The following is a 15203-nucleotide window of genomic DNA, read 5'->3' on the forward strand; positions in this document are numbered from 1 at the left end:
GTGGGAAGTGTAAGAATTTTGATGAAAATATGATACAATTTCTGCATCAAGGAAAATATAAAACTTTCTGCATTTGCAATTTGGATTACATTTACATGGCATAGTGTACGATCAAGCAATTCTTGTACTCCAGAACTCCTGTTATTTCAAAGGAGTTTTATATATACGAAGAATGCAAGATCAGGTTAATATGTTATAGAATTGCCACATCCAATCTGGATAAATAATTAACTTCACAATTAGAAACATGTTGTAAAGTAATTTGTTAATAAGGTCAATTAAACTATCATCAACCAACTTCCACTGGAGCCTGTTGAAAAATATAGGTCAGAGAATTTTCACTGCACAAACCTTTTCCTAATTGTGAACTAATTGTCATAATTTTTTGATGGAGGATGATTCATAACTTCTGTATCAGATATATGAAAAAAAAGATTCCATGTGGAGTTTATCAGGATGCTGAAAATGTAATTTAATTATTCTGTATTTTTAGGAACTAGGTCTGAGTATCACAGGGACGGAAAGAATGGGGGACACGAATTAACTCTCTGAATATTTATTATGATATATTGATGCCAGTCAGGGCAGAGAAAGCATTAAAAACCTTATGCATTATTTTTTATATTTGAAGTAACTAGCTGTATTACTGAAAAAAAACCATGTGCAGTAACAAGTTGGAGATTCAGTTAATTACAAAAAACCAAAAGGTTCTGATATTAATGCCTTTCCTCAAAAATCAATATAGCAAGAACAAAAAAACCACAACAGGATATCAATAGGATGCACATATCATTGTACAATAAAATCTGCAGAAGGAAAAGGAATTTGCTGTTCAGTATTCTCATATTTAAATTTTCCTTTGATTTTTATTTTATTCTTGATAACTTGCTAGCCAAAAATAGTTTCTTACATTTTTACAGGTCCAACCACTGTTTGAACTGAAAAAAGAAATTATAGCTGGATATTATATTTTCTCTTTCACACATTACAGCTGCTGAATTTAAAAAGGAAGGAGAATATTGAAAAAACTGAGGATTGGTGAATATTGTAATTTTTTTCTATTTCGAGTACTAGCTATAATACAGTAAAGAGACAGATTACTTAGAAGGTTTTAATTTAAAATATATTATATTTGTAATTAGATTTTATCCCTCATAAATTAATATTAATTATATGATAAGGCCATTATAAAATACCCTGATGCATCTACAGTTATACTTCATGGTATTATTTTGAATGATGGACCAGAAAGGCTATGTTTACACAGCTGTTTTTTTCGGCAGAAGATATGCAAATCACACACTCATTTGCATATCTTCTGCCAATCCTTTTTGCAGAAGAGGTTTTGCCGCTAAAAAGCCCATGTAGAAGGGGCCATTTGTTGGGGGGAAAAAACCTTTTGAGCAAGATCTCACAAAAGGGTTTTTTCCAACGAATGGCCCCGTCTACACGGGGCTTTTTAGCGGCAAAATCTCTTCCGCAAAAAGGATTGGCAGAAGATATGCAAATGAGAGCATGATTTGCACATCTTCTGCCGAAAAAAACAGCAGTGTAGACATAGTCAAAATGTCACCATCCTTTCCCTTTGACAAGTGGTATATTCTTTCTCCATCACTCCCAGCCAATGTTATTTATTCTTGCTTTGTGTTTCCATTGCAATGTCAAGACAATAATAAATGCAGGAGAAATATATGTTTATTAAATTATCTGATTTATTTCTTTAATTTTAAATAAATAATATATGAAAAGTACAGAATTTGGCCTCCTCTAGCTATTATCATTGTGGCCATATTCCTTGCAATCCTACTGCATATAAACCATCTGATAGTGCATGTTCTAGCTAGGCTCTTTGGCCACAATGGCATAAGTATATCCTGACTGGAAAACTACTAGAAGCAATCACGCAAGATGACCAAAGTAAGGTTCTGTGCATGTGCTGTGCCTTTTCAGTTCTATATAAAGAGGAATGTTCTCCCAGGTAGCTAAGGCTATGTCTAGACTACATCCCTCTTTCGAAAGAAGGAAGTAAATTAGACAGATAAAAATTGCAAGTTAAGCTGGGATTTGAATTTCCCGTGCTTCATTTGCATAATGGCAGCCGCGCATTCTTTAGAAAAAGGTTATTTTGAAAGAACTGCGTCTAGACGGCAGTATCCCTTTTGAAATACCTGTTTTCGAACGAACACGCAGCTGTCATTATGCAAATGAAGCACGGGAAATTCAAATTTGCAATTTTGATCTGCCTAATTTACATCCCTCTTTTGAAAGAGGGATGTAGTTAAGACATGTCCTAACAGGCATAGGTGAAATAACCAAAAGCCAAACATATGGCCATACTGCAACATTCTTGGCTAACAGTTTATAACTTCCACCCTCAAAAAGAGAAAAAAAGCTATTAGCACTGAAGAAATATTCCCACAAGACTCTGCTCTCTTAGGGTATGTCTACACAGCAAAGCTATTTCGAAATAACAGCCCTTATTTCGAAATAACTTTCCTACCGTCTACACAGCCAAACCGCTATTTCAAAATTAATTCGAAATAGCGGAGCACTTATTTTGAATTTGGTAAACCTCATTCTACGAGAAATAACACCAAATTTGAAATAGCTATTTCGAAATAAGTGCGGTGTAGACACTTATTTCAAAAATAGGGGGCCTACAGCCTTCCTAGGGTGCCCTGGTGGCCACTCCAGCCTCAACCAAGAACACTTCTCTCCCTCCCCCCTCCCCGGAGCCCTTCAAGGGGTAGACTCTGGTCACAGTGCCTGTGCCAACTCCAAGCCTGCCAGCACAGAGCCAGCCCCTGACCCAGTGGTCCCAAAACATGAGCCAGCAAGCCAGCCCTCCACCGCTCCCCAGGAGCAGTCTGCCAGCTCCCAGGAACCTGCCAGTGCCTGGAGAATGTGGGTGCCTTTCTGGTCCAGGATGGAGCTCATGGACCTTTTTCAGGTTAGGAGGAGATGCCCCCAACGTCCATGATCTCTGCACTAGACGGAGGAACACTGTCGTCTATGGCAGGATAGCTGCCTGCCTGGCCACCAAAGGCCACATGCGAACCTAGGAGCAGGTTCGCATGAAAATCAGGTAGGTCTGGCGAGCCTCAGGCAGCAGCTCCATGCAGTAAGTCTTGACCTAGAGCCCTGCTGGAATTGGTTCTGGGCAGCCTTAAATGCAATTCAGAGTCCACTCAGCGTGGAGGTGCTATTTTGAAATAGCAAAATGCTATTTCGAAATGTATTTTTTGTGTAGACGTGTTATTTCAAAATAAGCTATTTCAAAATAACACTAGTATAGACATACTCTTACTCACATGTGCTACTAGGATAATCAAACATGATTCAGTCATCAAATTGATACCACACAGGAATGTCCTCCAGTAAAAGTAAGCTTGGCTGTTTAGGATTTCAACTTTGAGGAGTTTGTTTCAGTTTCACTTGACATCTGTACTGGGGCTGTTCATAGTAAGAGACAGACAATACAGGATCTATAGAAATCTGATTACTAACAACATTTACCATCCCAAATAGCTCTGCACCCTGCTCCTTGCTGTATAGGTTCTTTATGTTCTTTTCCCTTAATACAGTAGTCTTGTAGACCAGCTGATCCACTGTGAAGATAATTCATGCAATTTATTAGGATCTAATGCATCTCTTACTACTTTTTTGAATAGGTTCCTTAAAATAGACTGTAACTATGAAAATATTAGATCAGAATCCATGATGATTAAGGCACATTCTGCAGGAATACAATAACAAATGTTGAACATACGTAAAGCAAAAACATTTCTTTTATATATGCACATGTACATAAAATAGAAAACCAAACATAATTCAAAATGACATGTCTTGAGGACTGATTAAATACAAAGTGCTACAGAAACTGCAACATGTGATACTCTCAATAGAGAGAAAGAGTTTAAAAATTCACAATTACATTGCATTCAACTGATTTTTAAAAATAATTTCTTCACAGATAAAAATTTACTGCTAATCTTCCCAAAGTAGCAGGTATTAGGCATTAATTTAAAACAATAACAACAACAACGACAACAACAAAACCACTCATGGAGGTAACAGTTATTCTGTTAAAGCAGTAAAACATGACAAGAGGTGGATTTTCAAATGGTACTAGCAAAAGGCCAGAGACCCAGTCATTTAAAGAAATCCAAACAGCAACCCTTCTTAAATGAATTAATTTTAGTGACCTATTGTTCTTGTAAAAGGGAATGCATATGTACAAATGAAAAAAAAAACCCTAGCCATTATAGATCAGAAAGCGGATCCTGCAGGTTCAGTGAAAGTTGATTACACTTTTTAGAATGAGATCCATGATGATAACACTTTTAGTCAAAATGAAAACAACACTATAGTCAGAACTTTCTAAATTATACACTTTACATTGTGGTTCTAATTCAAACCTGAAATGTCTTTTTTCATATTTTTAAAACTTAACTATTGTAAGTACATAAAATGATTTTTATGCATTAGAGCGATCAGTATAGAAAGTACAGTACCAGACATCAAAGAGATCTGAATAATTTTTCCAAAAGGAGAAAATATTGTATATTACATTTGGTTTTGCTTGTTTAACCAATAGAAAGTAAAGAACTTTATTTAAACATCACCAGATAAATGTTGACACCATGGCTACATCTACATTGGCATGATCTTGTGCAAATACTCTTTAATGCAAGAGTTCTTGAGTTAAAGTATTTGTGCAAGAATACGTCTACATTGGCGTGTGCCGTTGTGCAAGAGATGTGCTTTTGTGCAAGAGCATCCGTGCCAGTGTAGACGCTCTCTTGTGCAAGAAAGCTCCGATAGCCATTTTAGCCATCGGGCTTTCTTGCGCAAGAAATTCATGTTGCCTGTCTACACTGGCCTCTTGCGCAAGAATAGTTGCGCAAGAGGGCTTATTCCTGTGCGGGAGCATCATAGTTCTTACACAAGAAGCACTGATTTCACACGTTAGAACGTCAGTGTTCTTGCGCAAGAACTCCCCACCAGTATAGACAGGCAGCATATTTTTACAGAAAAGTGGGTACTTTTGCACAAAATCATGCCAATGTAGACACAGCCCATGGGTTTTGTTCAAAAGGCTCACAACAGAGCTAAATGCAATACTCTCTTTTCCTTTGGCTTCTCTCTCTTGATATGTGGGTTGAAGTCATATAATCAAAGTGTGTTCTCTGACTTCTGGCAGCTGTTCCATATATAAAGGTAGGATTTCAATAAATATCAAATAAATATTGAGTACTGTGCAACTAAACAGTGGTTTCTATCAAATAATCCATTTCATCAAATGTATTCAGGGTATTTTTGCTATTACTTCTTGAGGTATCTTGAATTCTGTTGTAACCTACAAAATAAAATATTTTAAAAACTTTCTATAGCAGAAATTGTATTTACATAATTTTTTTAATAATCTAATTTTATATATATTCTTTTTACATTTTAAAATTGAATATTTTATTTGTTAATAATTACAGTATAGTTTAATAACATAATTTCATGAAACTGTTTTATGCTTCTCCCTTTGGCCATTATTGAGATTTTTTTCCCACCTAGTAATTAAAAATATTTTAATAGGGCTCTCAAGCAATACAAAATTAATTATGATTAATCTCATGACTAATCCTGCTGTTACACATAATAGGATACCATTTATCTAAATATTTTTCGATATTCTCTAATGTTTTAAATATCTCTATTTCAATTACAACACAGACTATAGTGTACAATCCACACTTTATATTTATTTTCAATACAAATTACTGTGAAAAACAAAAGAATTAGTATTTTTCAGTTCATCTAATACAAGTACTCTAGTGCAATCTCTTTATCATGAAAATTAAACGTACAAATGTAGAACTATATACAAAAAAACTGCATTCAAAAATAAAACAATGTAAAACTTTAGAGCCTAAACTCTGCTCATTTCTACTTCTTGTTCTTCCAATCACTCGGGCAAACAAGTTTGGTTACAATTTGCAGGAGATAATGCTGCCAACTTCTTGTTTACAATCTCACCTGAAAGAGAAAGCAGGCATTCACGTGACACTGTTTTAACTGGCATTGCAAAATATTTACATGCCAGATGCACTAAAGATTTGTGTGTCCCTTCATGCTTCGACCACCATTCCAAAGGATATGCATCCAGGCTGATAACGGTTTCTGCTTGGTAACCATATAAAGCAGAGTGGGCTGGTGCATATTCATTTTCATCATCTGAGGTAAATGCTACCAGCAGAGCTTTGATTTTCTTTTTGGGTGATACAGATTCAGTAGTTTCCATATCGGACTGTTACTCTTATTCTGAAAACAGGTGTTTTGTAAGCATGCTTCACACTTTGTCCCTCTCAGTGCTCATTTTTAGAAATCTCACATTGGTACCTTCTTAAAATGAACATGTGCTAGGTCATCATCTGAGACTGCTATAACATGAAATATATGTCAGAATGCAGGTAAAACAGAACAGGAAGCATACAATTCCCTTCCAAGGAATTCAGTCCCAAATTTAATTAACACATTATTTTTTAACAAGCATCATCAGCATGGAAGCATGTCCTCTGGAATGGTGACTGGATCAAGAAGGGGCATACAAATGTTTAGCATATCTGGCACATAAATTCCTTGCAATGTTGGCTATGGAAGTGTCATGCAAATCGTGACATTGTAAATAAGAAGCAGGCAACATTATCTTCTGCCAATTATAATCAAAGTTGTTTGTCTTAGCGACTGGCTAAACAAGAAAGGGGACTGAGTGGACTTGTAGGCTCTAAAGTTTTGCACACTTTAATTTTTAATTTTTGAGTGCAATTATGTAACTCAAAATCTTTATTTGTAAGTTACACTTTCACAATAAAGAGATTGTGCTAAACTATTTGTATGGGGTTGTAGTTGGGCAGAGTGGCCACCCACTGACCCAGAGGCAGAGGAACCGCCCCAGAAGCCATTTTGGGCACAGCATTGCCTCTTCCAGTCACCTGACTGGAAGCCAGGCGGCGTGGCCAGGACTATAAGAACCCAGCCTGAGAGCTCAGTCTGGGCCCAGCTCCTGGAGGAACCAGAGGCCTGCTCAGTGCTCCCTGCCTGGGAGGCCGAGGCCTTCGACTGTATCTGACTTGGAAGACCTGCTAGAATGCCTGCACCAGCTTGTACCCAGAGGATCAGCCAGAACACCTCCTCCAGCTGTTACCAGAGCACTGGTTGGGGCCGCTGGACCTTCAAGTGGCTGAGGACTGGCCTGGACCCCAGCTGGATGTGACCACCCTTAACTCTCCGAGTGACCTGATGGACATCTAGGTACCCGCTGAGGGGGAGAAGGGAAGTGGCCCAGGGGAATAGCAAGAGCTGCTAAAGACCTTAAGCCAGCATGTATCAGGCTTGAGCCCCTGTTGATCCTGCACTACTGCTTCTAGGGCCTTGGACCTGGGGTGCAGTGGAGTGGGTGGGCCTGCGCCCCCCCAGCCATCCACCAACTGGGTGGCAGGTGCCCCTATCCACCACTGCAGCAGAGCTGCCTTTACCCTTCCTGAACCAGGAGACAAAACTGATTGTTTGTTGGCTGCCCTGCCTGACCCATGGCTAAGGCCTTTAAACTGCTCCTGTTTGCCCTGTGCTGAAGCAGGGCTAGGGCCCCCTTACTCACTGGTGTTGCCTGAAACAAGGCCTGGGCTCCTGAACTAATAAACTGTCAGTGTTTGTTTATCTGTCACCCTGCCTGAACCAAGGCTTGGGTTTATGAACAACTGTCTGTTGCCTGCCCTGAACCAGGGCCAGGGCACTTCGACCTAATTGTAACTGTGTTTGCAGCCTGCCCTGAGCCAGGGCCGGGCCTCGCTATTAACTGTATGTGGTTGTTGCTCCACCCTGAACCAGGGCTGAGTATATAGAATAAATGTGCTTGCTGCCTGCCTTGAGCCAGGGCTAGGCTTCTATACTGATGGGGTTTTTTTTGCTGCCCGCCCTGCACCGGGGCTAGGGCTCCTGAACTGACTGCCTGTTGCTCACCCTGAAGCAGGGCCGGGCTCTGAACAGTGTGCCTCTTGCCCTGACCTGAACAAGGCCGGGTTATTGAACTATTGACTTGGGGGTTTATTTTAAGTGTCTTTACAGTGGGGCGGAGTGGCTGCCCACTGACCCAGAGGCAAAAGAATTGCCCTAAGAGGCCTAACTGACTTACAGGGGTGAACTGAAAAATACTATTTATGTTTTTACAGTGCAAATATTTGTAATAAAATATTATAAAGTGAGCTCTGTACACTTTGTATTCTATGTTGCAATAGAAATCAATATATGTGAAAATGCAAGAAAGCATCCAAAATTTTTAATACATTTCATTTGGTGTTCTAGTATTTTAACAGTGTCATTGATCAATGATTAATTTTTTAAAACTGTAACTTAGATAATCATGTGAGTTAACTATGATTAATCAACAGACCTAATTTCTAACTTTCATGTACTCACATACTGAATCTGGGGCCAACTGGTTAGAAGGTTGAGCCAACAGTAACACAGCTAGGAATTTCCATACTGAAACAGACTACAGGCCCACCTAATCTTGTATACTTCATTTGCTTTTGGTCTTTACCTGTTGCAAAATGTTCTAACCTTTTATGAAAATGTATTTAAAGTAACTAAAGATATTGTGGGCTTTTTCCTCTGAAGCATGAGCTGGCCTGTTCATCAAATGTTTTCAAGAGGCCCAGAGGAAGATTTTCATAGGCACCTAAATTAAATTTCAATGGGAGTAAGACACCTAACTTACTTAAGGTGTTTTTGTAAATTCTTCTAGGTACCTATCTGCATTTTTAGGCACCCACATACCTTTGAAAATTTGGCCCCTGCATATTTATGATCTTAATCCTGTATTTTGTTGTGAACAGGCAATTTTCCTTTGAATTTCACCTGTCCAAAATACTGTTTTCAATACATCTTATTTACTAAAGTCTTGTTTGCTTATACCGTATATATTTTTCCTCTCAGTATTAATAGAATTTTCATTTTAGCAACATTTAAGTTTAAAGACGTAAAATACATTTTCAGGTTCTAATAACAAAAATACGTTATTGATTCATCTAGCATATTAATCCAAATAAGATAGTTTAAGTGAACAATACCTGTTGGCCCAGGATCTTCATTAATAAATGAAACATGTGTTTTCCATTCAGTCCATTTCACTTCATTAATCCTGTTTATATTGTATATAAATTGTATTATTAGCATGAATTATCTTCAGTTTCGGAGCTACACTTCCTCTTTTTTTCTTAATTAGTTTTTTTTGAATTGTCATAATACACCATCAATACACAATTTACCAGTATGGAAATTATCTATGTATTCTGCAGTATTATTCATTGTATTTAGCTAAGAATGTTGCTTATTGAGCTACTTTATATTTTCATTCATTACAAACATACATTTTGAACAAAATATTCTGATACTATTTTGCAGTATGTTAATTATGTTAAAGAACAATCCATTTGTAAATATTAATTTTAAATTAACATTTATAAGAGATTACAACAAATTAACATTTACTGCAAATACTTATTGTGTATTAAAATCAAATATGAATATGAGGAAATTCCCCTTTTTGCCTACAAAAAGCTGAATTGTGTTTTTATAAAACTATATATTACTATCTCTTATTAGCAATTGTGAACTGCAGAATATCTCAAGCTGAATTTTTACACAGTTACCAGTTTACCACAGTTGGCCAAATTTTGTTTTATCTTACAAAAATCCAAATCCAAGAAGCAGAAAAAATGATTTTATAGATTTAAATGAAAAGTATTTTACAGTGGCAGTTATGAACAGACAACCCTGAATGTACATTCACAGAAGACTCACCAAATAGTTCTCGTGTAGTATTACCTTAAACACACTCTTGTGTCATTTTCAGCCACTTTACACATTTCTCCCAATAGGAATTTTTTCTTCAGATATTTTGGTAATATTTTTTCAAATTCCAAAATGGTCTTGGCTCTCTAGTAATAATAAATAGTAACAATATTGCAGTGTTCTTGACCACATTCATAACTAATCTTTTCAACTCTCTGGGATGGCAGGACCTCCCTATCGGGGATTGATGTACGTAGAATAGCGGCAGTCTAGATAAGGCACTGAAGAACCAGTACAACATCCCTTCAGTGTGAATGTTAGCTAGTAGCAGGACTACAATGAGAGGAAGCAACGTACTACTGGACCCTTTTAAACTCTCCCAACACTGGTATTGGGGAAGAAAAATTCAAACCCTGTCATTCTCCTTTTACGTATTTTAGGACACTGAAAATGATATGGGTGGTTCTGAGTTAGAGGTTAAGCTAATATACATGAAATCAAGGTAAATCTGTATATTATGTATGTTCTAAAATAAAGGTGGGAGGATACATTATATAATAGTTACCAGATAAAGCCTAATGGCTAGCATATCAAGAATTAAAATGAATAGTTGAATGGGAATTTACAGCATTAAAATCTGTGCCATAAAACTACTATTAAACTTTTGTTCATAGTTGCTTATGCCAAATTAAATATTTCACACAGTTAAACTAGCATAAATGTTGAGTACTTCAATGATTTTTGTCCAGCCTGTCCATATGTTATCTATCTCTGTGGTCTCTAAGGCCTGGTCTACACTACAGCAGAAGGTCAAAATAAGATACGCAACTCCAGCTATGTTAATTACGTAGCTGAAGTTGACATATCTTAAATTATGTTTCTGTGCCATCCACAGTGGGAGGCTGATGGAAGCAAATGTTCCTGTCAGCTTCCTTTGGTCCTCACAAAAGGAGGAATACTGGATGCTAGCTAGAGCTGCCCTCAGTGTTCGATGTACAGTTCCATACTTGAACCACTACAACGAGTGCTAGAAGATCACCCTCTGGATTATTGATCTTCCGCATAGTGTAGATGTACCTTAAATGGCGTGACTTCAGTGACAGGACTCCAAGTTTACGCTGGTGTACCTTAGAGGTGAATCTGGCTTACTGCATCTATTTTGTAAGTAAGAACAAGACTGTGTGGCTGGTGAGATGCCTGTCAAATTAAACTTTAAATATAGTCGTCATAATATGATAGTTTCTAAATTCAGAGTGAAACTTTGTAAAAATGCCTGGGTTTTGACTAAGCCAAAGAGTACAAAGATCTATGGTAAGAGTAGTCAATAGGCAGACTATGGGCTAAATCCAAATCACCAGATACTTTTGAGTGGACCAGAACATCATCATTATTATTATATTTTCTCTGGACTCTGCATCTTCACTATATCTTAACTCAGAAATTTGGACCCTGAAAAAAGTAGTTGATTACCCCCATCTATAGTTTAATGTTGCAAACAAACCTGGAGTCTCCAAATGTGTTCACTTTCTTTAGAAATATTTTCCACTGTTTCTCCCATTAATGCAATCAGCATGTTCAGAAGGAGAACAAAAGCCAATAATACATAAGTTATGAGTAGAAGAAGAAACAGGACAGGATATTTTGATTTTTGTTGCATCTCCAGATCTCCCAGTCCTATGGTGAGTTTAAAAAGCTCCATAAGAACAGTACCCAAACTGCTGTATGAATGACATTTATTGTCATTGGGACATTCTTCAATCAACGCAGCAAGAGCTATATAAGAAGCAAATGAAAAATCCATGTTAGTTATCATAATATTGCACGGTTATATAACATCTTCTGTAGCAAAGAATCAAATGCTGCAACTGTAAATGCAGCAACTGTCTAGCAACACACAGCAACAAAATATGACAATTTCAGAAAAAGTTAATACCATTTTTAATTGAAACTTATGGACAGTTCAGACAGACAGAATGTAATAGTATTCATCCGTATGTAGCCAGAACACTAGATGTAAACTTGCCTACAAAAATTATGGATTTTTTTTTATATCCATTATTAGCACATGACATCAGCTTGGAAGAAGTAATGTTCTGACTACAAATATGTTGTTCTTATTTGTAAGAGTGAAAAAGTTTTACTCAGACAATATATCAGTGCTTTTCTGCAGTAATAGTCAATACGTTATACTTACCTACGCTAAATCCCAGCAAAAACACAATGTATACAACTAAAAATTTTAGCACATCATGTAAGATCACCTAAAAGTTAAAATGTTTATGATTAGTAGAGTTGCAAAAAGTTATCTTTACAGTTACATATTTTGCAGTGATGAAGATGTACCACAGTCTATATGAGAGTGGTTACATTTAAAAAATGAACACTTTAGCAAGTGTGACATTTTTAAAAATTATTTGGTCAATCACTAGGATTTGACTCCTTGTCTTATACATTTGTGTGCTAAATACATTAATCGAGGGGCAAATATAACTCTGAAGCTAGTAAACATTATACTGTTTGATTCAATTAAATATCAGAACTCTATTAGCTGAAAAATACCATATGATTTATAGATTTAAAATTGTCAAGCTATCACTATTACTTTTTAAAATTACATATGCATACTGCATTCTATTGCAATAAAACAAATCTTAAAGAAAAGAAACTGGAAATTTCAGTGTGGATTACTTATAATATCAGCAACATCTAAATTTTAGAATGTACATGAATTAGATAATGATAAATAGAATAATATGAGAAAAAAAAGTATACATGCCTTTTGGATCATGACACTATAAATGCCCATGGATTGGAAACCCCTGGTAAAGTACAGCATATTTACCCATCCTAGTGCCATTGCTAAGACAAGACACATCAGGTGTTCTTTGTAGGAAAATAAATACAGGAAGACGGAGAAGATCACAAGCACTGCTTGTATAAAACTGTTGGGGAAAAAAAAACCCCAAAGAGTATAAAATATAGTGGAAAATATTATGCAGAACTTCCTTATTTCTTCCTATTTCACTTCTAATTTTACTTTCCACACTACGTCCAAACTGTGCTTGTTGTAGCTGGAAAAGCTATAAAGGTTGCTCTGTCACCTTTTGTTTTCCTCAGTTTTGGGGTCAGCCTAAGGCCAGGCTAGCCCCCAGTGTAAAGTAGAGCAATTTTAGAACTGTTCTTGTGCAATGTCTCCCAAATGGTCATTCCAGAGTCAGGGATCACAGAAACATAGCATCACTGTGACTACACCCTCTTTCTGCAGTCATAGCTTCTATGCTAGGAACAGGAGGAGGTACTGGCGGCATCCCTACCAGCTGATTAAATTGCAACTCATAGAAGATGTAATGGCTATCAAAATCTGGCTAACTTGTTTCTTTTATAAACAAAATAAAAGTCTCTAATTTGCAGTACTTGCGAAGATAAAAATAGTTTATATGTACCAATCCACAATACAATTACTGGCCAGTAAACTATTACTATATAAAACTACATATAAAATTATGTTCTTACCTCAGACAACTGACAGTGTAAATTAAGAAGTGAATAACTTTTAAAAATTCATTTTCTGTGAAGCAAGGAAATATAACTGACAGAGTGCATGTTATTTCAGAAACAACAATTTATATACCAGACTTACAATGCGAAGTGGAACCATGCATCTGACAAAATTGACTGAAGATCGGAAGGTCTTAGCAGAAAGATGGCTACACTCTGTGTAGACAGATATATGTAAACAGATTAAAAATAATATCAAATTAAAGGTGAATGAAAATTCAAAATCAAGTAGCCCACTAAAATCAGCTATAGTATCTAAAATTTCAGAATTTTCAAAGTTTTTTGTGCCTCAAACACTTTTTCAGATTTTTTTTTAAAACATGTCTGCATTTTTTGCTGTACTTAAAATAATATAACTATTAACTTTACTAATTACTGTTACTAATAAATAGCCTTAAATGTCTTAAAGGAAAGTAAGTCATCTATGCTTGTCCTTTATGATATAGATCCTTATTAAAAATGTACTTAATACAATACTTTAAGCACATGAACAATCCTATTCACTTCATGATTTTAAAGTACATTGTTTAAGTATGTTGCTGGATAAGGGTAAGAGTTTAATACGATCACCATACTTCAAATCACATTTTATTCCCAGTCTGTCAAAGAGAAAGGCCTCACATCAATTTCAGATAATATCTTTCAATTATTTTAGTATATCTTTAGGAGTATCAAGAAGGATTATCATCTTTATCCACAATTATCCATTCACCTAGTATTTGTACAATGCGAGACATTATGAAAGTTATAAGTTATAAAACATATAACTACTTAAAAGTTATAAAATTATTATCAAAATTGTCAGTGTTTACAAATCTACAAAACACCTATATACATACAATTATTTTATTTGAATTATGAAAGTGTCTCACCTCTTTTATGGCTAAAAATATTGCTTCTATTATAATAAGCACTTGTCCCAGCAATTGCAGCCATCCCAAGTTGTGTGTCAAAGCTAGTGGATAGGGCGGAGCCTGGAAAAAAGGGTTAGAAATGAATAGTGGGAGTTTAAAGCTAGCTATTTGAAGGCACAATAAAGGAAAAGGTCCCAGACAAAAAATCCAGTCTTTCTAACCCTCTGTGTACAGAAATTCTATTGAATTCAGTTATGTAAAACTTCCTTATTTCTTCATATTTCACTTCTAATTTTACTTTCCACACTACGTGGAGGAATTGCAGGATCAGACTGAAAATAAAGTAAGATTATTTTAAATATATACAGGACTATGTAGCACTTTAAAGACTAACAAGATGGTTTATTAGATGATGAGCTTTTGTGGGCCAGACCCACTTCCTCAGATCAAATAGTGGAAGAAAATAGTCACAACCATATATACCAAAGGATACAATTTAAAAAAATGAACATTTGAAAAGGACAAATCAAATTTCAGAACAGAAGAGGGATGGGGGGGGGGGGGGAGGTGAATGTCTGTGGGCTAATGATATTAGAGGTGATAATTGGGGAAGCTATCTTTGTAATGGGTAAGATAACTAGATCCTTTGTCTCAACAACCTAACTACCTGCATCCTGCTACAAAGACCTTTTAAATCTGCACTTGAAAGGGAATCCTCTGAACTGTCATGCATGCTAAAATTCGACACTCTACATCTGAGTCTAAACAAAGGATCTAGTTATCTTGGGGAAGCTATCTTTGTAATGGGTAAGATAACTAGATCCTTTGTTTAGACTCAGATGTAGAGTGTCGAATTTTAGCATGAATGACAGTTCAGAGGATTCCCTTTCAAGTGCAGATTTAAAAGGTCTTTGTAGCAGGATGCAGGTAGTTAGGTTGTTGAGA

At 36.3% G+C, this 15203-nt stretch overlaps 2 protein-coding genes across 3 annotated transcripts in view; one reads left to right on the forward strand and one right to left on the reverse strand.

Moving 5' to 3' along the window:
* The window catches only part of ASPA (aspartoacylase), a 51686-nt gene that overhangs the window by 15025 nt on the left and 21458 nt on the right, over positions 1 to 15203 (forward strand). The window contains exon 6 of one of the 2 annotated variants that reach the window (XM_089772250.1): positions 921 to 1703. The exons of the other annotated variant lie outside the window; for it this stretch is intronic. Coding sequence (XP_089628376.1) covers positions 921 to 998 — 78 coding nt within the window. The 3' untranslated portion in view covers positions 999 to 1703. Of the gene's footprint in view, positions 1 to 920; positions 1704 to 15203 lie in introns of those variants that run through there. 2 annotated transcript variants of the gene reach the window in all.
* The window catches only part of TRPV3 (transient receptor potential cation channel subfamily V member 3), a 36599-nt gene continuing 26481 nt past the window's right edge, over positions 5086 to 15203 (reverse strand). Inside the window, exons 12-19 of the mRNA XM_014581349.4 lie at positions 14277 to 14378; positions 13487 to 13560; positions 12623 to 12788; positions 12041 to 12107; positions 11348 to 11619; positions 9880 to 9992; positions 9123 to 9193; positions 5086 to 5359 (exon numbers count right to left, since the gene is read on the reverse strand). Coding sequence (XP_014436835.4) covers positions 5265 to 5359; positions 9123 to 9193; positions 9880 to 9992; positions 11348 to 11619; positions 12041 to 12107; positions 12623 to 12788; positions 13487 to 13560; positions 14277 to 14378 — 960 coding nt within the window. The 3' untranslated portion in view covers positions 5086 to 5264. The remainder of the gene's footprint in view (positions 5360 to 9122; positions 9194 to 9879; positions 9993 to 11347; positions 11620 to 12040; positions 12108 to 12622; positions 12789 to 13486; positions 13561 to 14276; positions 14379 to 15203) is intronic.

This window comes from Pelodiscus sinensis, chromosome 21, assembly GCF_052426305.1.
Source record: "Pelodiscus sinensis isolate ZL-2025 chromosome 21, ASM5242630v1, whole genome shotgun sequence".
In the NCBI taxonomy this organism is placed as follows: Eukaryota; Metazoa; Chordata; order Testudines; family Trionychidae; genus Pelodiscus; species Pelodiscus sinensis.